The following is a 22,069-nucleotide window of genomic DNA, read 5'->3' on the forward strand; positions in this document are numbered from 1 at the left end:
GTTCACTTTGACATTGAAATGATGGGATTGGCAGTGAATGTATGATGTCAACAAATGCCGTTAGCTATGTGAAGGCATCGTTTTAAGGAAAAGCTGGGGGATAGTAGGCTTAGTTATGGTAGGTTATGTAAGGCAGGCGCTGTGGAAAGGCATTGCATTAAACTAGTGTCGTGAAATAGTGATAGTAAGCCTTGCCAAGTTAGGTTAGGTTAGACCTTCAGTGTGGGAAGGCATTGCATTTTACATAGTGTTGGGAAAGTGCTAGTATATTGGATTAGGCTAGGTTAGATTAGACCAGAACTAATTGTTGCAGGCTGCAGTGCCTGCTTTGCTTTTGTTCATCTGTGCTCTGTGATTGTTACAGGTTCAATTAATCAATCTTGCTAGTTTAGCAGAGTGAAATAAACGTTAGTGTATTGTGGAAGGCTTGGCAAGTCACTTGAGTGCACGAAGGCTGTGTAGATGAAGCCGAACTCTCTCTGTTTCAGCCTGACCACCTCCTGAAACTCCTGTTGGAGCTACTGACCTTCATTCCCGAGGAAGTACGTACATGCTGTCACCTGCCAAGGTGGCTCAGTAGTTGTGGCATCTTGCAGCTGAGCACGAGATTAAGGGTTCTAATCCCATGCCATGGTTGCCGCGTGGGGTACAGCCAGCCTCAAAAACTTGCAGACCTTGAGATCTTAATAAATGAATTTCTGAGCAGTTTGTGGCCATAACTAGCAGAAGAGTACACCAGTCTGTTGTTTTCATACACTGTAAAATCCTCCAATTTCACGGCACCAATTGTTCATGAATCGGACACATTGGGCATATTTGCGGCTAATAAATTTAGTGGTTTTGGGCTTGTATCGTACAGCACACTTGAACCTCAAAAGGTCTTTTGTGTTCCTATTTAAACATTTAATGTTTACTATAATCTTGACATTTAATCGTGACTTAATCCTGTCGGCTGCTGTGGAAGGCAGCCATATTGGCAAGGTTGCCACGTGTTCCAGAAGAGCAGTAAACAGCCCTCCTGGAATGGCTGCCTTCTGCAGCTGCCAACAGGAAGCGACTCAAGTGGATGCTAGTACTGCCTTGGCAGCAGCTAGCTTCTCCATAGGTGAAAGCAACATTACTTTTTTTTTTTTCCATCAAGTAAATGTGCTGCGTGTTAAACTGAATGATCAGGACCATAATATGCGATCTTCCTGCAGTATTTCTGTAAAAACTGAGCAGCGGTAAGCGTAAAAGAATTTTTATACAATTAAGGGAAAAACTCATGTTTCTGCTTATATGCCATTACAGCTGCAATCGACAGAGCAGTCAATCCGAGGTCCAAGTCGGCAGCCACTGGAAATGTCCAGTGGCAAAATCTTGACCTTTATCAACCAGCTCGCGGTGCTAGATGCTGATGCTCTGAGTTGTCTCAGCTCGTGGTCCCAGCTTGGCTTTGACTGGGAGAAGCAGTTGGTGTTGCTGCCACGTGTATTCATGTGCATCCGGGAGCCCGAGTTCTGCCGGCCTGCCGTTGAAGTACTGACCGTCATTGCAGGACAACCGGACCTTCACAAGTGGGTGGCTGTCAACCGTGACACTAAACTGATGCTGCTCGGGCTTTTGGCTTTTGCTGTGACTTTCATTGAGCACAAGCTTTTAGCTAGAGTCATTACCCAACTGCAATGGCTATGGCATTCTGCTGCTGGGTATGATGTGGTGAGCTTGATCTCTGACCTTGGGTTCCACATTTCAATGGAGGTAAAAGGCAAACTATAGAACCCCAGGTGGCCAAAATTCTAGGACCAAGCTGAATAAGATGACGTTTGACTGATTATTCAAATGTTCTGATGTTTGCAGGCTCATGCAGGGTATTCGTAGCTGGGTATTATTAGCAGGGTAAACATTGCGAACAAATAATTTTGTTTGCATATTTGGGACTTCTCTTTTCAGAGCATATGTGGCTGTGCATGGTAGAAAATAAGCTTTAAAATGCACTTATTGACAGCCAGTTAGCATCTGTTTATATGTTCAAGACTAAATAGGAAGGGTGTATTGCCTGTGGTGATGCCAGAGCTATAATAGTGCTTCTTCTCTGATTAGATTGGTCGCATCGTATGGGGCCATTATATTATCAAGTGATGTTGCAATCAAGTGTACTCAGATTTAATATGCAGAACACAGATGCTGCATCCATAAATAGTACCAAATAATGCCAGCTTTAGTGCAAATGATTGCGATTTAGCTGGAAAAGCCTGGTTCTCCTGCAACTTGGCATGCTCTACTATGTAATTAAAGAGGAAAAGAACCACGACTTCAGGTGGGACGTAAGACGAATGAGGTAACGAAGGAGGTAAGGCGGTAGTACCGTTCGTACTGTCCACTCCTTCGGTCTTACGTCTTTAAACATGTTGGACCAACTGGCCCAAAGTTCCCCCCTCTTGAATCTACTACGTACCTTCTCATTCTTTGTGTCCACAATGACTGGATTAGTGATTCACTTTCATGTTTCTTTATGCAGAATTGACAGTGTACAGTACTAAAAAATTCTTGGAAAATTATTTAGATTTGTGAGTAGAGTCTTTGATGTGGTGCTAAAATTGAATAGGATATGTGATTTCTTATTAGTTCAAATATTCCCTTTAAATATCTGCACATTCCCTACTAGACAGGGTATCAATCACTTATTCTGCGTGATTCGAGAAATAAATTAATACTAACCTTGTTGCTCTGTCTGTGAAAGAATGTTTTCTTAATGTTTTGTCATGCAAGGGAGAAAAAAAAAAACAATCCTGACATAGTTTGTTTGCTAGTGTTGTGGATGCCTAATGAGGAGTATGTGGCAACTTTGTGGCATGTAATTCAATGAGCTAGGCTAACATCCTCAGCATATCATTAAAATATGTATCTCTCTCTGCCCTTTCATTTTTGTTTTGCACCACATAAACTAAGTGGAATGCAACTTGACAAAGCACACTTAACTGTTCCGTTGAATTAGGAAGACAGTTTGCTGGAGCTCAGCTACAAAGGTGCCGGCTGCAGTAGCCTTCTGATGATTGCGGTTCACATATTCTGCTGCAGGTACCCCAAGTTTGTCTTGGAGATGGTTGAACATGTGGTGCAGTTAGAAGATGTCTACTCTGAAAAAATGGCCTCTGGTGATACGGTCAGTATTTTTGCTCTTTTAGTGTTGCACTGCTGTTCGTGTGTTACCTGTTGAAGAACTAGCATTGTTAGAACAGCTGAGAGACATATTCGAGAAATTTTTGGGAATTTATCTTCCAGAGTATATCCGATTTTTAATGAAAAGTGTTTCCAAGACACCTTTTGTTAAATCTGAATTTCATAGAAATGTTGCCTTTTCCTCCGACCACTGGCAAGTGCACTGGTACATAACATGAAGGTATGAAAAAATTCTGACTTGTGTATCTTGCAGTGCATTTGGTGGGCCCAATTACTTTCTTGGTGCGATGATTTTCTGTTTATTACAGTGTTCTCTTGCACCACTTGCCTGTCTTCCTTTCTGCACCTTTGAAACCTTCTCTCTCCCCTTTCTTTTCCTGCTAGTTGTTAGCGCTAAGTGTGTGTGCTGCTGTACAGACGGGGTAGCAAAAAAGTGGCTTGCGAGTGAGAACAAATGGTGTGTGTCGGCCAGTTGGACAATGTCGACATCACAAACCCCAGTTGCGATCACATGAAATGGGCGTCATTGAAATGCCTGAAGTCATTATCTGCAGCTGGAAAAGGCTGTTACATGCCCATTGCTGTGCTGAGAGCTCATAGTATTCTGGATGTTTAACTGGGTGTCACACTCTGCGGCTGTTCTTCAGGTTACTAGCAAGATTCAGTGTCACCTGAATATTGCTCCACGAGGATTGAATTGACAGGACCCAAGTTCGGCTGCCTTATCAGGCTAGTCAGTACTCATGTGTTTGTCTGGGATGGTGATTTGAAGCTAGGTGGTTTTGATAAAGGATTTCTGCAGCCAGAACTGTTAGGATGTAGGCAAGAAAGTTGTGCCTTTTTTCATCCATGGTAAACAGATTTTGGCTGCAGAAGTTCTTAACACTGCAATTCCTGGCCCTTGATTCGGGGCAACATTTGCCCACCTTTATTGCTTACTGTGACTACTGTTTCGATACTTTAAAACTTCATATGTACTGTTTTAGTCAGCATTGTGTTGGTAAAGGATATGGGGCTGCCCTCTTGTTCCTGTACTCCATTCCTTACTTAGCAGGCAACGCTGTAGTGTGGTCACAGAAGTGTCACCCGAGTTTTGCCGTGCAGTTGTTTGCAACCTGTGATGCGTTCTGCTATATAAGTACAGTCGAACTCACTTATAACGATACCGGTTCAGGATGCAGGGTGTGGGGCACATAGGCGAGTGCGGCGGCTCACATATTTTGTCTTGATATTGCATTCCTTTTCTTCTCGCCACAGACACCCAGTAGCCAGACTTATTTGTTGTAGCCAGTAATGCAGCATGGAAACGCTGTAGTAATCAGTTTATTTTGCCACAGAGCAAACAAAAGTTCATGGTACGACAACTGCTGATTGTTACATCTGAGTGTTGTTAAAACCAGTTATGCTATAAATGGGTTCAACTTCTTTGTCTAATTAAAATGTGTCCATGTTTTTCCCTTCTGCTTTTGTTCATGCAGCCATTACATTTATCGGTTATAGCTATGCGATTTTCATGGCACCTGAATATTATTTTAAGTGGATTCACCTGTACTTCATATATTAAGACTGCAGCTTGTAAACGTAAGGTCACATATAGAAGTTGTCACTAAGTATGCAGCTGAACCTTGACATGTGGATATCAGCATGTAATGAATACGTGCTAACAATGATATGTAATGAATATAACAAATATCGGAGATAATGAAGGTATTTTTGTGCTCTATGTGACTTCATTGTAATAAGGTTCGATATAGTGAAACTGTGGAACCATTTTCCTTCAATGCGGGCACACAGACTCTCAACAGGAACGTGTGACCAGTGGTGAATTTCATCAGCACTGACCTTCAGCTAGTGATATTGTTTTTCTACCCCTAGTCTCCGTGCTTTTGTTTAAGCGTGTTTCCGTTTTGTCTACGGCGCAGGCACGAGAAAGGTACACCACGTTTCCCTGACGCATGTGTGCAAGCATGAGTTGTAGGAGAAAAATATGGCAACTGCGCTGAGCCTTAGTAATATGGATGCAAACACGCTTTTGCCTATTTGTCCCTAGCTGGGCTGCACTATGCGACTGCAGATAAATGCTACAGATTAGGCTCACCCTCCATTTGTGTTTTGTGGCATAGCAGTCATAGTGCTGCACTTGTGATCGGGAGGCAAATTGTCTGAAAATCATTGAAAAAATTTTTTGCCGTTTTTATATTTGTGGCGTTATATTATCACCCCCTTTCACTTCAGCAGTAGTTGTTGTTTACCTATGCTTCACCACTAGGCCTGACACGGAGGGTTCCTGCCAAGGTGAGCGAAGCAGCCTGTCGCTCAGTGCGGGGCTGGGGCCTTAGGTAGATATCTGCTTTAGAGACCGCAGACCAATGAATAATAATGCATTGTTACTGCTAATTTGTTGTTTTGTATGCTCTTTTGTATCGACCGGCGTGATCCCGTTTGAACAGAAGTTAAGCATCGGTTCTTGCGTAGTGTGCATTGTCTTTGGCTAGGGACAAATGGAGCAAAGTGCATACTCCTCCGTAGAACCGGGGCGCCGACCCCAGATTTCTGTCCTGCAATTCACACATGCGCACAAGGATCAAGCAAAGGTGGCGCAGCTCTCGCGTGTCTGCGCCATTGACAAAACGAAAACATGCACTGTCTGCACTGTAGCTCAGCAATTTCACAAGCAGGTCTTGATCTTGGCAGTAGTGGGTGATGTGCACATGTGTGGTTGTTATTGCAGGAATCGTGTGGTCACCTGTGCAGTCTGCTTGTGGAAATTGTGGAGTGCCACACCCACAGCTTGGTGACGATGCTCCTCTCTAAGCCTGACCACAAGCCCATTATACTGAGGCTATTTGACCACCTGTTGGTGAGTAGTCAAAACTTGCCTGATCTACTACACGCACTTATTTACCTTATGTAGCTCAAAGAGGTGCTAATTCAAAAGATTAGTTAACTCATATTAGTAAATAACTCTTCTCTAATACCCCCAAAAAAGAAGGAAAAAAAAATCACTTACTATGAGAAGAAGCTCGGCAAGCCAGGAAAGATGCTCCCACACCAGCCTGCCACATTGTCAAGGATTTCAGGAGTGTCTGATTGGGTTTGGTAAATTTTTTATGTGTAGCAGTAGATTAAGTTGTACTTTAAAACAGCTAAAAAATGAACTTAAGATATTGCCGAAACTTTAGCCGAGATGAATTAGCCCAAACACAAAAAGACACTTTGAAATTCATGTTACAGTCAAACATGACTATATTGAACCCGTTTACATCGAATTATTCTGTATATAGAAGAATTTCTGAACACGGTATAGTTACAATGAGTATGTATAGCAAAAATTACACTTACATTGAACAAAAATAGCAGCAACTACCTATATATCGAATGACAAGCAGTGCAAATGAGCCCCCAGAAGTTGGCTTTCCCTCGCAGCGGCGGGAAACCCGGCGGCATGGGGATAAGGCGTTGGGTTACAATAATAACATAACATATTAAATCATAACATATTAAAACATATTATCACAAATTACATGCCCATCATAAAAAAAGAGGTTGCTAATTGCAAATGGTTGCACCACCAGTTTTTCTTCTTAGCGTCTGCGCTGCCTGCTACTGCCCTCGGCTGTGCTTGCAGGATGGGGTCATTTACTGCTAAGCACTGGTAGGGTGGGCAGCACTTTGTGCTCGAAAGAGGTCAGGAAACCCTTTGGGAGCCTGAAGCCTCTCCGCAAACTTCGCTTTCGCAGAAGTTCACCGGGACACCTCGTCAGTACCCTATAGACGAGACGTGGAGCAGAGGCTCTCTTCCTGCCTGGCACGCCCTGCAGGATGCAGTCTCCGCAGTCGAGGGCTCCCAGCGCGAATCCCTGCTGCTTCTGCTGCAGCCACTCTGGCAGAATCTGTTCGAGGCCCTTCTGCGCAAAGCGCAGCTGCCTCCAGACAACTCTCACTGGGATTCAGGTATGTTTATGTTTTCCGGGTGTCTGCCACATTGCTATTCATCTTGTAATGTGCCAAACAACTGAGTAACACTAATAACCAAGATAGCACACATTGGATGAGTGCAACAGAGCACAATGGGCATACATGCAGATTCAGTAAAACCTCGTTGATATGATCCCGTTGCGTACAGTTTCTCGGTGCCAACGTTCACAATTGAGTAGGCGAAAAATTACCCAATGCAGTTATGCTTTCTTTTTACCAGTTTATAAATTGCTGGAAAATGCAATCTTTCAGCACCTGTATTCAGTACAGCGCTAGACTATGCTCGTATAATATGTTCTCCCGCTGCTAGATCCTATGAAAACGAGAAAAGGCAAGAGGCTCCTGTGATCTATAACAGTAGCCGCCTGCCGCAGCAGCGTGCTTGTCCCGTTTCACGTGAAAACACCGGTGCACATTCTGTTTCCCATTTCGGTACAAGCAAATCTCTTCCCGGGGAAATGCAAAAACACCCTTGTAGTTAGATTTAGGTGCGTGTTAAAGAAGCCTAGGTGTTCCAAATTATTCCGGAGTTCCCCACTATGGCATGCGTTATAATCAGAATGTTGTTTTGGCACGTAAAATGCCACTAAAACAAAAGAAGAAAAAAAAAAAATTCCTGCCAGGTTGTCGCATCCTGCATTCACAGCTACAGCCGTCAGCCCTGTTGTGGCAATCATCTTCGCCTATCTATTTCACAACTGCATGCGTTTAACAGGTGATAACCCAAACCCGCCGCCATTCCCTGCTGTAGGTGGCGTTAAGTGAGCGTCATCTTTCTCTCTGGTGGCATCGTAGGCATAGTATTTCAGACCGTCAACTCAATTTTGTTTCACCCGCCGTGGTTGCTCAGTGGCTATGGTGTTGGGCTGCTGAGCACGAGGTCGCGGGATCGAATCCCGGCCACGGCGGCCGCATTTCGATGGGGGCTAAATGCGAAAACACCCGTGTACTTAGATTTAGGTGCAGGTTAAAGAACCCCAGGTGGTCGAAATTTCCGGAGTCCCCCACTACGGCGTGCCTCATAATCAGAAAGTGGTTTTGGCACGTAAAACCTCATAATTTAATTTAATTTAATTTTGTTTCAGTTTTTTGTCACTGGCTTAAAATGACAATGTATGTCTCGGGTTGCTTAGGATGTTTTGCGGATGTATTGTGCGAGTGTAACTGCTGCAGACAAATCTGCGGGTTAGGAGCAGTATGTGCGAAGTTTCACTATTTCACAACATACCGTGCCCTAATTTTGGATAGAATGGAGTTTGGATATAACGAACATCTTTTGCTGAATTATCATAGTCTGTTGTAATGAGCATTGACTGTATGAGCAACGTTTCATTTACAGTACTAAACCACTTGTTGGTTTGCACTGTGTCATCCTTCTCTGGTAGGTCCTATCATGGTTGTTAGTGCTACTCAACCAGCGTTTTCATTGATTCAAGGCAGTTGTGGAGAAAATTTCCTGCTTTTCCCTGAATTTTCCATAACTGACGGATTATAATAAAATTTCAGGTTTTCCCTTATGGTAGACACCCTGGTTTCTAGCTTTCGCATTGGTCAATGTTAGCAGGCTTGCCTTTTATAGCAAAACCAAAAAGGTAAACCTAATCCTTTCTGATCATGATCATTTGCTCACTTTGCGGTTACTTCTGGTGAGGAATTATTTTATGTATTTTGACTACTGTGCAGAAATACCACTCGTGCTAACAAATTCGTTGCAAACAATTTATTTAGGAAATTTTTTTTTATTTCTTAGACTTCGTACAGTTTCTAGCCTACATCACATTGTTGATCACCATGAGAACTGTTTTCTCTGGAATCCTCATCATTATCTCCTTCAGTGCTCTCATATGCTGGTCACCTCAAGGTGGAATAACTTGCTTCTCGGCGCTGAAGTAATATTAAAATTCCGTAAATCAAATGCGAGTTCTTTCTCTAAAGTGCACATGGAGAAAACGTCGCCATCCTTAATACTCTGTGCCACAAAAAGCACGTATGACTTCCATGAATCGTGCCACTAAGAAAGCGCTGCCCTCACGTGGAGACGCCGCGAAGTGCAATTATCAATAGCTGAAAAAGTGTGAAACATTTTTTACGTGTCTGGAAGGGCCCACCTGTGACTGCAAAGAGTTTATCTTTTATTTCTGGTAATCTGATCTGGTCATGTGTGGTTCAAAGCCCTGCTTGCACAGCGTTTGTCAGAAGTTTCAAAAGGCACTGTGCTTTTGGCCAGACCCCTCATTGTGCCGGGTACTGGCATCCCTGTAATGCTTCTGTGGCACTAAAGCGCCGAAGATTGAGCGAAGGACTTCTCACTGTTTCTGAATTTTTGGGGCACAGAGCCACAGCCACTGGAACTGGGGAAACCAGGAAACTGGGGAACGAGGGAAACCTGTCACAGGCATGTGATCGAAGAATTGCTTCAGAACCTTTGAAAAAGAGTGCTCGTTTACTGTGCAGTGTACTGTGACTTCTTAGGTGCAGGAAGGGTCCTTTTGGTGAGGTAACACAGCTAACGCACTGTGCATTGTAAGGGACACTTCTTGACATCATGTTTGTCAAGATACAATAGCATCTACACATATTGTGCAAGAACTTCTTAAAGCAAATACTTTCTTTAGCTCTTTTGGCCGTTTGCCTGAGGTTGGTAGTTGCACTAGGCAACGAAAGCGTTTGTTTACTCTCTGTTCCTCACTCTCTCGCTCATTCCTTGTCTTGTTGGCTCTCTCGTGCGCTCGCTCTCATTCATTCACTTTCTCGTTGGGGCTGTGCGATTACTTCGACAATCATTATCGATGGTTTATGCACAACTTTTCTATGTGCATCCGGCTTCAAGTAAAAGTAAAGCTTTTTGTTTTATTTTTCTGGTTTAGTTTTGTGAAAGATAGTAGGTTGCTATTCTGGGGCTAAATTTGTGCTGGCATGGTTAGTAAAGCTTCTTATCGCGCCGTGATGTTACGATTGATGCATTGTATGCTGTGAACATGGTGCTTGCTTTCAGAGGAGAAAGATGCCTTGCGGTGCTGTCGCCAGGACATTGGAGATTGCATTGTGAGTGAGACATGGCATTCTTTGATATCTTAGCAGTGGGTGTGTAGAAAAGACCTTTGCTTCCTCTGTCCGAAAGACGTGAGGGTGAGAGGAGACCCTTCGATAGTTTCTCTAATTCCATATGCAACTTATCTCAGAGGTGTTCCAGAGGTGCCTTCGGCACGTTAGTGATGAAGGAAAAAAACTATTAGTAGAAATAGATGCACCTATGTGAGATGTCATTCAGCTGAGAAATTCATGCAGCACAGGAGCAGCCAAAATAATTGACTGTCAAGCTATTTCAATGATTCATTTTCCTCTCCCCAAGATATTGCTGCATGCAGCCGATTGTGACAGTGTAAAAGCAAGCACTTGAAAGAGACACTTAAGACAAATTATTTCAGCTGTGTCAATAAATTCCCTTTTACAATACTAAAAATTCCACTCTTACTGCAAGAAAGGGCTTGATGAGACAGAAAAGACTCAAAAACAAAAGATCGGTGTTGATGTCACTTTGACATTCCTGCACTAGTCTGCCATGATGTCGTAGATATTGCCTGCTTCTGCTCGTGCCTAGTTAATTTCTTATAGGTGAAGCTCGATCGCATTGTCTTCGAAAAGAGCCAAAGACTGAACTTGGAAAAGTACAGAAAACTTTTACTCAGTGATGCAACCAAAATGTGCAAAAAAGAAAGGGTAAGCTGTATCAGGGACATGGCCGCAGTGGGGTATGGGAAACATCTTGTGCATACACCTTGTGCAACCAAATACAGAAGTTATACTTATTCATGAATTAGAAAGCTTACATGACTAACTTACGTTACATCTAATGGGGGCCTTAGTCTAATTTTGTTGTCGTGCTTGCTCCCTATTTGTAGTGGGCCCGTATTGTTTTGAAGAGGGTGCTTGGCCTCTAGGATTAAGGAATTACCCGCCTGCTGGTGGAACCCGAGACTGCCCTGTGCTGTTTGAGCCCGTGACACTAGTAGATGGTTGGGGCTTCTGTGCTTGTGCTCCCTATGGAGACGGACACATTCCGCTGTGGTCATAGGGTTTGGGTATCCCTTTGTGTCACTGCCTGAGTCTCTTTATGCCATTTCTGTACCCTTTGTGTCGAACGCATGGGGGGTCATAGCCTGGCTAGCATGAAATTTCTGCAACAATTTGCACGCTCATAGGTGTTATAGCTGGGGGTGTGCAAATATGAAATTTTCACTTTCAAAGTGAATTCAAATAATAAAAATGGTGTGCCGATCGAATATTTTTCGAGTGCAAATGCTATTAGTTTAGCAAAAAATTTTTTCACCAACCAGAGGTATGGAAAAAAAAAAAAGCGAGTTTATTGCACAGCAAATAGCATAGAGGAAAATCTTGCTTAGTGGTCAACAAGATTCTCTAGTACAACACTTTCGTTTGGAATGATCATAACTGCAGTTATTTAATGTTGTCTTGAAGGAACGATAGGTGCTCGACATGTTCGGGGAGTAGCAACACCCTCCTGCATGCTACAGTTCCTTCAGACACCAAAAAGAGCTGCTCAGTGGACACACTAGTGTCTGGCATCGGCAGGTATCTCTCCTCAAGCCAAGCCAACAGTGGGAACCATGCTTACACCACCACTCACATGGATTTTCTTTTTGGCCCAATATTTCTTTCAACCACATGTCTTTCATGTCTTTTGTCATGTCATGTCATGTCAGGTCTTTGATGTCTTTCATGGCACATGTCTTTCAACCTGTACTTGTGGCAGGGAGATTGCTGCCACAAGCAATTGAAAATTGCTGTTGGTTGATAATCAGTCTGACAGTGCTGATGTGGAAAGAACCTCTTCAAAGTCTTTCATTGTTGAGGACATATCTGGGTTTCTTGTTGAAATTTTCCTTGCTTCTTCTGAAGTGAGGTTTTTAAACCAGTTTGCCATTACAGCATCCTGGCTTACTACTTGGTCAAACTTGTAGTTTGGAAACTGTGTTTTTATGCACTTAGCCAGATTAGTAGCTGACACAGAGGTTTCCACCTGGTGTCTGGTGTTGTCTAGATGCAAGAGGAGGCTGCACAGTGTGGGAACTTGAGCTGATAGTACCAGCTAGCCATAGGTGCCAGCAGAGGTCCTGTGACAGTACGCACTTCTTACTTGTGATATGATTCACTGCACAGCAAATACACTTCACCGCGATACAATTCGTATGCTTCGCCGCATAACACGGCTGTACTGGGGCGAAGCTGAGCTAAAGAACTGAGAGCAATTTTGTGGGGGTTCAAATATCTCGAATAGTAAAAGTCCTTCGAATCCAACCGAAGACTAACCGAATTCGAGTTTTCGAATATTAGCACACCACTACTTATAACTCGTGGTGTGCTCCAGTTTGAGTTAAATAAATTGTACGTCAGACAGTCGTCATAGGTGGGTTCTGCCCGATCTTATTTTTTTTCAGATGGCCCTGTTTGATATCTTGCGGGAGAGCCTGCTCGCGGCGCTCGCAGTTCACCTAGAACTGGCGATGCGGGCCCTCGAGAAGGACAGCCGGGCCTGGCCGGCAGCTGAGGCATGCCTGTTGGCACTCCAGGCGGTGGCAGAGAACGTCAGGCCCCACCAGGAGCCGTACCTGGGTCCCCAGTTCCGTGCGGCCCTGCCTCGCCTCATGTCTAACCCGCACCTCCAGCCAGCTACCCTAGTTTGCCTTGGCTCCCTCGGCAGCTGGCTACAGTTGAGTGCTCACTTGTTTGAACCTCACAACTTCTTTGAACCTCGCATATTTGACGTTAAGAAGCTTTATCTCGGGAGCGTAAGAAATCGTTTTCCCCGGTGTCTACTTGCACCACATTTGATGGTTAGTTGCACTTAAATTTAATCCACGAACTGTTCAGGGAGCACATTTTTGATTCAGGCCATCAATGTTGTCACGTAGTAGCGACGGTGAATGATATAGCGGCAAATCTGTGCACTGCACTGTACGGTGTATCACGGCAAGCATTGATGCAAATGGCCAAAAAAAACTGTTGCCGATTGCAGATGCAACACTACAAGTTCTCATTACTACCACGTGACCACGGGCAGCAGCATTGCCGCATGGTCCAGCTGAGCTGTCACTTTGTGAATCAAATACCCAGTCAATTCTTTTCACTGTCCAGAGTACTACACTGTGAGGAGTTCTAACAGGGAAAGTTATGAAACAGCCAAGACTTCGCAGTGCTCATGTTCCTAGTGGCTTTTGTTTCAATTGACAAAGGATGTACAGTTGAATCTTGTTATAACAAAGACGTACCTGACATGGAAATACCTTCATTATATCTAATAGTATTTCTCATCTTATTGGGTCCAACAAATACCTTGATCGGGCCTGTGGGAATGAAACACAAGTGTGATGCCTTCGACAGGCTGATTTTGATGGGCCGTCGGCAGGCTGCTGCATCCGAAACATGGCGTTTGAGCAATGCTGCATTACAAACTTGCTCTTTGCATGAGTGTCTACAGGGTTGTTCCGTAAAGTAATGAGACTGCCTGTCGCGCGGCGCTGCAGTCGTCAGTAGTGCCCCCTCCCCTTGAGGCAGTATTTGTGGTGAGGGTTCTAAGCTAAGTAATGCACCAGGAGGCAGTCGCGTCTGAGCTCTGGCGCAGTGAGGATCTGAAGTGGCACAAAAGCTGTTTTAGAGTTTTTGTTACGGCAGAAAACGTAAAAAATGGAGCGTTCGCTGAAGCAGCAGTACGCGATTAAATTTTGCTTTCCCCTGGGAAAAACTGCTTCCAAGACATTTGCCTTCGTTAAGGAAGCTTAGAAAGATGATGCCCTGTCAAGGGCCCAGGTTTCCCAGTGGTTCAGTGAGTTCAAGAATGGATGGGATACCGTTAAAGACATGGAGCGATCTGGACGCCCTTCAACGAGTGGTTCGGACGAAAATGTGGCCGAATAAAAAAAATCTCCTGATCTCCAACAGTCATTCGAGTATCAGATTACATGTAATTGCTGAAAACCTCAACATGTGCAAAACAACAGTTCACAAGATTATTTAGGAAAATTTGAACTTGCGAAAGATTGGTTCGAAATTGGTGCCAACAGTGTTGAGTGATGAACAAAAACAGTGACTAGTTGACGTTTCCCATGAGATGTCGGTGCAGTTACGAAGTGAACAGGACTTTTTATACGGCGTAATAACAGGCGACAAATCACGGGTGTTCCTGTACGACCCCGAAATGAAGCGCCAAAGTTCGGAGCTGCACACCGCGAACTCCCCGCACCCTAAGAAAGCGAGACTGTCAAAGTCCAAAGTAAAGACAATGTTCATTGTCTTTTTTGACACGCGTGGGGTGGTCCACAAAGAATTTGTACAAAGAAGTCCTTGAGCACTTTCACAGAGCCGTCAAACAGAAATGACTGGAGATTATCCTTATGTAATGTAATCCTTATGCAATCCTTATGTAATGCCTCTGGGCCGTTAAGGCTTCAATAAATGAAATGAAATGAAAAGAGATTGCCGATCGCTGGAAGCTCCACCACGACAACGTTCCAGCCCACACCTCCTTTGGTGTGACCACCTGCCTGGCCTGAATAGGGATTGCAACCTTGCCGCAGCCACCGTACAGTCCCGATGTGAGCTCGGCAGACTTTTTCCTGTTCCCAAAGCTGAAGAGAAGCCTGAAAGGTCATTGTTTTGACAATGTTCCCGCCATCCTGTTCACTGTCACAGTCTCTGAAAGAAGTTATGGCAGCTGACTTCCAGGGAGCCTGTGCAACGTGGGAATCGCATTGGCAACGGTGTATTGATGCCCAAGGAGTCTGTTTTGAGGAATTTTAATAATACATACCAATTGGGTCTATAAATTATTTTTTACCAAACGCGGCCTCATTACTTTACGGATAAACCCTGTATGTGTATGTATGTGACCAACCGATGTGATTGCACAGAGAGCCTGTGAAGACGCACAGAATGTGTTTCAAGTTGCTCTTGCTGAGTATTTGACAATTCCTGCTACGAAAATACAAATCCCGAGTTGTGAGCAAACAAATATGTTTGCTTTGCTGCCACTAGTATTGTCTCGTCCTGTATCTGCCATTTGTTTCTCACCAATATTAGTGTCTAAAGAATATGTGCATATAACGAGCATTAGAAATAATGAAGGCATTTATAGTGTTACTTGTTTCTCTGTACAGAAGTTCGATTCCTAATTCGCACTATTTTTAGTACACTCGAACCCCGGTGTAACAAACAACAATATGAAGCAGCATATAATGAAGCCAGAGATGTTTCCTCGTATGTTTGTGTCTGGCAAAAAAATCTAGCCTGTTGGATGCTTTTTTCTGCTCACTCATATAATGAACAGGGATATAACGAACTCAGGATTTTTTATTTAGGTATTTTTGATGATGTTAATGTGTGTGCTTATGACAGAAATCAGATGTGCTGTACATATTTGCATACTGAACACTTAAAAAGAAAGAGATTGTGCAAAGTTGGAGGGTGCATCTATTATATAGGGTAAAATTTTAAGCGGCGACCACTAAGCCTAACCTGGGGCACTAAGGTTGGATCTTGAGACCAGCGCCCAATGAAATAGCAGAGGGGCATTTTATTTTCTCAGCTCGAAAACACTAATTCCGAAGCAGCATCTGCACCTAAATAATCTGCACTTCTGGCCACCTTTTCGGCCTCTTCAACACCAATAGCACCACCCCATAACAGGTTTTAAATACATGATTTCCTTTACGATATCAGTGTTTATGCTTATAACGAATAACAGATATGTTGAAGTCATTTTCATGTTGGATGCAACTTAATTATAATGACGTTTGGCTGTACCGAGGATCAACTGCTTACGCATATGCGTACTTGTGCTGTAATCCCACCGTGCCTGCAGGGACCCCCAGCAGCTTGGCGTGGTGCTGCCTGTGCTTCTTGCGGGCCTGGAGGCTGGCCCCAGGATGTCTATGGCAGCCTCCCTGGCCCTCAAGGACCTTGCCCGAGACTGCCCTCAGGCCCTTGCCCCACACACCCAACCCCTGCTGGAGGTCACCCAGCGACTTCTCCTGGGACAGCAGCTGCGTCCTCGTGAGAGGGTGAGCTTGCACATTAGCGTACGGGCCAACTCCCCAGAGTTTTTGGTAAAGTTTACGAATTTGGGCTTGTTTTATGAATTTCCAAATGTAACATCAGTACTTACGAAAAATAAATTCTGTCCCCAAAAAAAGTTTCTCATTGATCTCCGAGCCTTCTATTTGAAGTGGTGAAAGGATGCAAAAGGGGTACTCGCTTCGAGTAAGCTTATAGAGGCAAGTTCCTGAAGCGGGTGAAATTGGCCACAGCAAAGTTGCTAAAAGAACCACTGTAATCTAAAAACAATGCACTTGTCAATCTCTGGCGTTCCAAGTTCGCTGTTGCTTATGTGCTGCATATAAAGGCAAATCATTGTCGATAAACTATGTATGTATCCTTGAAAACGTGTGTGTTCAGAGAAAACTTTCAAAAATGCATGTGCTGTACCCCTCTGCGTCAGTGCCATGTCTGCAGAATTTTGTAAATTTTGTCTGCAGGTTGGCAGACGTGCATTAGCTTCATCAAGTATCTTTTGTATGTCCGTTGTGCCGGCTTATTAAACCGGCATTGTCAGTTTTGAGCTATGTATCAATATTTGGCCTGTGCTGGTACTAACATACATAAGGCCAGAATGTAGTACCAGGTATCTGAATTAATCCCACATACAGTAAATTGAGCATATCAGAAGTGGTGCGTTAAGCTGACACTTTCGAATTGATTTAAGCACAGAACACTACCGTGAAGCCCATAGTGGCGTATTTTGATATACCTGGAGGAAGTTTTCTGTTGTAGGTATTGATCATGAAACAAATTATTGATTAATTACCAGACTAACTTCTTACTCAATTTTTTTTTTAGGTATGAACCTACTTTTCATGCATGCTTTTTCTGCGCAAGAAACAACACAGATTACAAGGACGCACACGTGGACAGCGCTGTCATTGTGTGCTTCTTGGTTGTCCGGGTCGTTTCTTGCACTAGAAAAGCCGTCTGAAGAGTGATCAAAGTCAACTAGCCTGACTTTCAGTTCTTTTATACTCTTCATGGCCAGATATAACGATGAACAAGTCATTCTGATTCTCCTTCATGTGGAATGATGTGTAAGCTTTGTAGGGCTAAAGGGTCCCAGGCTCACCAGGCCCACTGGAAATTTTAGTTATCACTGGAGGTCGTGAAGTCAAGATTGTCAGCGCATGACCTACGTGTACCGCTCTTATCTGTAATGCTCAAACCTGGTGTAGGGCCCTTGAAGGGAATAAGAGTCATTGGTGTCTTCTAGTCTTTGCTTTGTTGTTCTCCTCACCCCAAAGGTTCGCTTGCTAAGCCTGGCTGGCCAGCTGTTGGCGTCTTGGAACCTCGGACTCTCCGAGGCTTGGCTATCCACAGTGCTGGATTACCAGCTACAGCTGCTGCAAGCAGGGCTGCCCGCGGTGGGGGAGGCATTACGCGAGCTGGCAGCACTCCTGTCGGGGCTGGCAGGTCGGGAGGAGCCGCCCTCACTGGTCGAACCAGTGATTGCACGAGCCCTGCCTGCTCTCCACGCTGTTGCCGCCAGTTATGCCCGTGATGAGGACACCATTGAGGTAGGCATCTGCTAAAGACATGTTCTCGAACCTATATGACAAACATATGTCATAAATATAGATGCAGTGAAACATTGGTTGTAAAGAATATGTAGTATTCAACGAAATATTGGATATAACGAAGGGAATATAAATTACAGCGACGTTCCACTTCATGAACGTGGGCTACGCGCAAGCGTACGGGTGCTATTCCCTTTTTCTGCATTGCACGTGGGACGTTGGCATGTGGCAAGCTGCCTAGCACATTCCTCGGGAGCCTCCTGGTCATGCCAAGCCTGCGCCTTTTGCTGGACCTGTTGAGCTTATGCCCGGCGCTTGGCGACAACTTTGGGTTTGATCGATTCGTGCTCGGCCTGCCCCACCGCTTGCGTCACTGCTCCACCCTTGCTCAGCGCTTGGCCTCTCACTCGTGAGACGAACCCAGCACGTCCATAGCGCACACAGAACCCATAGCGAGTGCCAGAGGAGGTCAACCCAGCCTACTCTACTCCTCTGCGATGCTTTGCCTCCTTCCTCACTTCGCTCAATACCACCTAGACTTTCCTCTAGGTCGTGTTGCTTTGCCGCGCCCAGCCACTAGGTGGCTTTGGCTCAGCACACTCCTTCGTACTTTCCCCGGCTACAGTGTGTTAGAATATAGAATATAAGGGTAGTGGGCTCAGCAGCGCCAGGCACGTGAAGCTGCTGACGTCACCTTGGAAATGCAGCTACATTGATCTCTACAGTGCAATGCCTCATGTGCCACAGGGAAAGTGCATATTGCTACATATGCAAAGAAGAGACTTCGCAAACATGCACGGTGAGCACCGCGGCATTGACGCACAAATGGGGAGGGTACGAACGCGGTCGCGTACACATCTTTGATCTCAACCATGCGACGCCTGTTGCTCTGGCGTGCCATTATTCTCTTTTTCCACCTCCAGGTGTCTTCCTCCTCCAACGCTTGCTTCCCTCGTGGTGACAAACATAATATTGCTGATTTGACAAATGGGGCATGTACGCTTGCACGTAAAAAAACTAATTTGCCCATGCATTATCCCTATGAATACTCAACTGCACTGAAAATGCAAGGTATAAGGCAATATCAGTTACAGTAAATGGACTTTGTTTCCTTGGCAGTTCAGAAAAGTCTAAACATTCAGAAAATTCTACTTAAAATGGTACATTCTGTTTGAACAAATGTTTTGCCAAGTGGCTTGGTTGGCCTGCAACTGGCAACACAGTATGCTGATCCCATGCGACCACAGCAATTTCATGGTTGCATATTGATGGTGCAAAGTGCACTTGTAATTGAGCATTGTTGCATGGAAAGTTACTGAGGGACAGTCAAAACCAACGATAGACCTTTTGCTTCCTGCTTGCGTTTACTTCATATAGTATGTCTGGTTGCAATTTTTAGAGTGCAGCTCTTACACACCCATTTCTGTGGCGAGCGCCGGTGTTGTCCCTCGTAACTGAGCGAATGAACACAGCGAAGGATGAAAGCAAACGTGGAGCGCAACGGGAGATGAAAGGGGCCATGGTCATCTAACTATCCTTAATTTGTCATTGTAACTATGAGCAGAGGGGCCGATATGGATACAAAAACACTGTGCCTCTATGCATAGTTTAACTTAAGATTTCAATTTGAAATAGTGACCGCCATGTGATGTTCGGAATTTTGGGGCCGCAACTTTGTCATCTGCTCCGAAACAGTCTGAAACCTGACTGCAAAATTGATGGCATAAATTTTACATAGAAGAATTAACTTTGCTTTTGCAGTGCATTTCAGCTCGTGATTAAGACAAAGTGTGGCTTCTCATAGCACTAAAAGAGTCGTCATCATGGCTCCTTCAGTGCTCACGGCTGCTGTGGTCATCGCTGCACGTATAGTGCTCAAGATAGCTGAACATGCTGCACGTAATGTTGCACAAATGTATGTATTACAAGTATGCAGGTTACAAGTAGCACACACTCAGCTATCATGCTCAAGACTGCACTTTGTCTTTATTTGCTTCGCAGGCTCTTTGTGAATGTGTCAAAAGAGCAGCTGTCTCACTGGGTCTACCTGCAGCTGAGCAGCTCCTGTCTCTTTTGGTTCAACTTCACGAGGCATGTCCCCAGGCAAGTGTCAAGCTGTGTACTGATGTGTAAGCTTGTGCTAATGCCCAATTGCCTGATCCCGTGTTAACAAACTATGTGACCCCAGTAGTTGAAAGGATGTTCCACATTTGCCGACGAGTGGCACTGGCTGAAACTCCTGGGGCTCAATCTAATACACGTCAACAAATACTTAGGAGAGAAAGTGGATGGGGGTACAGCTCTCACCATAGCTCAATTGGTGGAGCATTGTATCGTTCATACGAAGGTTGTGGGTTCCAATTCATGCACTAGTTTCATACTTGGCAGGCAATGCTGCAGTAGCTAGGCAAATGGTGCAACCGTGGAAGTCTCACTCCGTGCATTTTGCAGCACAGTTTTTGATCTGCAGTGCTTCCTACGAAATAACTACTTCGCATGTTTTAATATGTTCATGTTTTGGTCGCAAGCGCAAGCAATGTTCTGCAACCATTAGTTGCAGAAATGTGACACTTTGTTCAGTCAATGTATAGTTTCAGAACTGGGACATCTTCCGTTTAATATATACGCTATGCTTTGTGACATAAATGTATGAGACTTAATGTTACATCGAATTTCATGACACATACCTATGTCTTTCTTTCGGTTGTGACACACCTTTTGGTCACAAATTTGAGCAGTAAAAGAAGTTTCCCTAGCCTTAGTAGTGTTGCCCACTACCTATAAATCTGATTACGAGCACAAATTTGTCTATTGATATCTAGCGTCATGTGCTGTACTTTCTTTGGGATTGGGATGCATGATGAAAAATAGTCTCACATTTGCTCTCATTCCACAGCGCACACAGCTTCAAATGCTCGGAAGGTGCAAGCCTGTGCATTTATCTGTGCAGTACGTTTTCTTGGCAGGCATGCACCGTAGTGCTGATTTTGCAAACTTGTCATCTCCTCAGGCAAGCGTTGTGGAAGCCTGTCGGCCATTACTGTTGATGTTATCGATTCCTGCTGACAAGCCTCACCCAGCTGCAGCTCCAGCGCTTGGACGAATCTGTAATGCAACCTTGTTGCCGGCGGCAACATCATTTAGCAGTGCGTACCTTCCAACATCTTGTGTATATATATATATATATATATATATATGTATATATTTTGCTCAAACCAGCATTTGAACACATCTAAAATAAGCATTAAATGTCGGCGCTATAGCTTAGAGCTACAGGTTAATTTTGATTACCTGGAGCTTTTTAAAGTTTGCTCTAATGTTAGTGTGCGACAGTTTTTACACTGTGCCCTTATTGGAATGCAAATGCCAAGGCTGAAAATCAAACCCTTGACTCTTTTCTTGCCATCAGTATACTACATCCACCAAGTCATAGGGTCAGTTCTTGAGAACTTTCATCAGAATTACCTGCTTAAATGCCAACTATAATGAAATTTTGGCCCACAAGAAGCCTAATTTCAGATAGTGTGATACATAGCACAGCCTCAGTACAAAATTTAACATTTGAAATGTGAGTGAATGTGTCATTCCTTGGCATGTCTTCCGAGATTAAGACGTGCTGGGACTTGTGATGTTGTATAAGCGGCACAGCCTAAATCGTATGACGCACCAAAAAGAACTTGCAAGGTTTTCACGAGCTTCACTCGGAAGTCTAGCAATCCACCTCGGAGTCGAGGCAAGTGCGTCTAGAAATTTGCGATTTGAGTTAATCTGCAGAACTGAACTGCTCAATGTGGCCATATACATCTCCAGTTTGAACTTGCTGGATAGCATTTAGTAAAGCAATGAAGGGGGCTAGTTGGTGAACGTTCATGGTTATATTGCGCTCAGTTTTACACAGACGATATTAAGGAAGGAGAGGACGTGCACGGACGTAGTTGGTAGTTTGTGCTACGTCCGTCCCACGACCTACTGTATAAGGGGCGACTTGCGCGTGCGGCGCTGCGCCAGCGCCGCTGATTAGCTTTTGCTTGTGTGGCTTTTTTTAGTTTTCCAAACCGCCGCCGGGAACAGTGGCGCTAGTGCTCACCCCCACCTACCCCAATCCTGTGGCCGGCCGCATGCACGGGCAGCAAGCATTTTCAGCGAGAGCACGGAAGGACGCGAACGCACGCGCGCGAGACAATCCATTGGCTGAGTGCTTGGTGATCTGTTGGTGTAGCTAGATCTTGATTACCAGATTCTATTTCAGTGGCACTGTGATTCTCAGCCCCGTGGGCGTCGGCTTTCGCGTT

At 44.5% G+C, this 22,069-nt stretch overlaps 1 protein-coding gene across 2 annotated transcripts in view; it reads left to right on the plus strand.

Annotated features, from left to right (window-relative positions):
• The window catches only part of cdm (importin-13-like protein cdm), a 49,351-nt gene that overhangs the window by 6,249 nt on the left and 21,033 nt on the right, over positions 1-22,069 (plus strand). For both annotated transcript variants that reach the window (XM_055075224.2, XM_050185903.3), the window contains exons 5-15: positions 489-542; positions 1,291-1,556; positions 3,061-3,145; positions 5,894-6,022; positions 6,903-7,116; positions 10,136-10,185; positions 12,600-12,871; positions 16,019-16,217; positions 17,505-17,777; positions 19,779-19,880; positions 20,788-20,923. In XM_055075224.2, the coding sequence (XP_054931199.1) occupies positions 489-542; positions 1,291-1,556; positions 3,061-3,145; positions 5,894-6,022; positions 6,903-7,116; positions 10,136-10,185; positions 12,600-12,871; positions 16,019-16,217; positions 17,505-17,777; positions 19,779-19,880; positions 20,788-20,923 (1,780 nt within the window). The remainder of the gene's footprint in view (positions 1-488; positions 543-1,290; positions 1,557-3,060; positions 3,146-5,893; positions 6,023-6,902; positions 7,117-10,135; positions 10,186-12,599; positions 12,872-16,018; positions 16,218-17,504; positions 17,778-19,778; positions 19,881-20,787; positions 20,924-22,069) is intronic.

Source organism: Dermacentor andersoni, chromosome 11, assembly GCF_023375885.2.
Source record: "Dermacentor andersoni chromosome 11, qqDerAnde1_hic_scaffold, whole genome shotgun sequence".
NCBI classification, from domain to species: Eukaryota; Metazoa; Arthropoda; class Arachnida; order Ixodida; family Ixodidae; genus Dermacentor; species Dermacentor andersoni.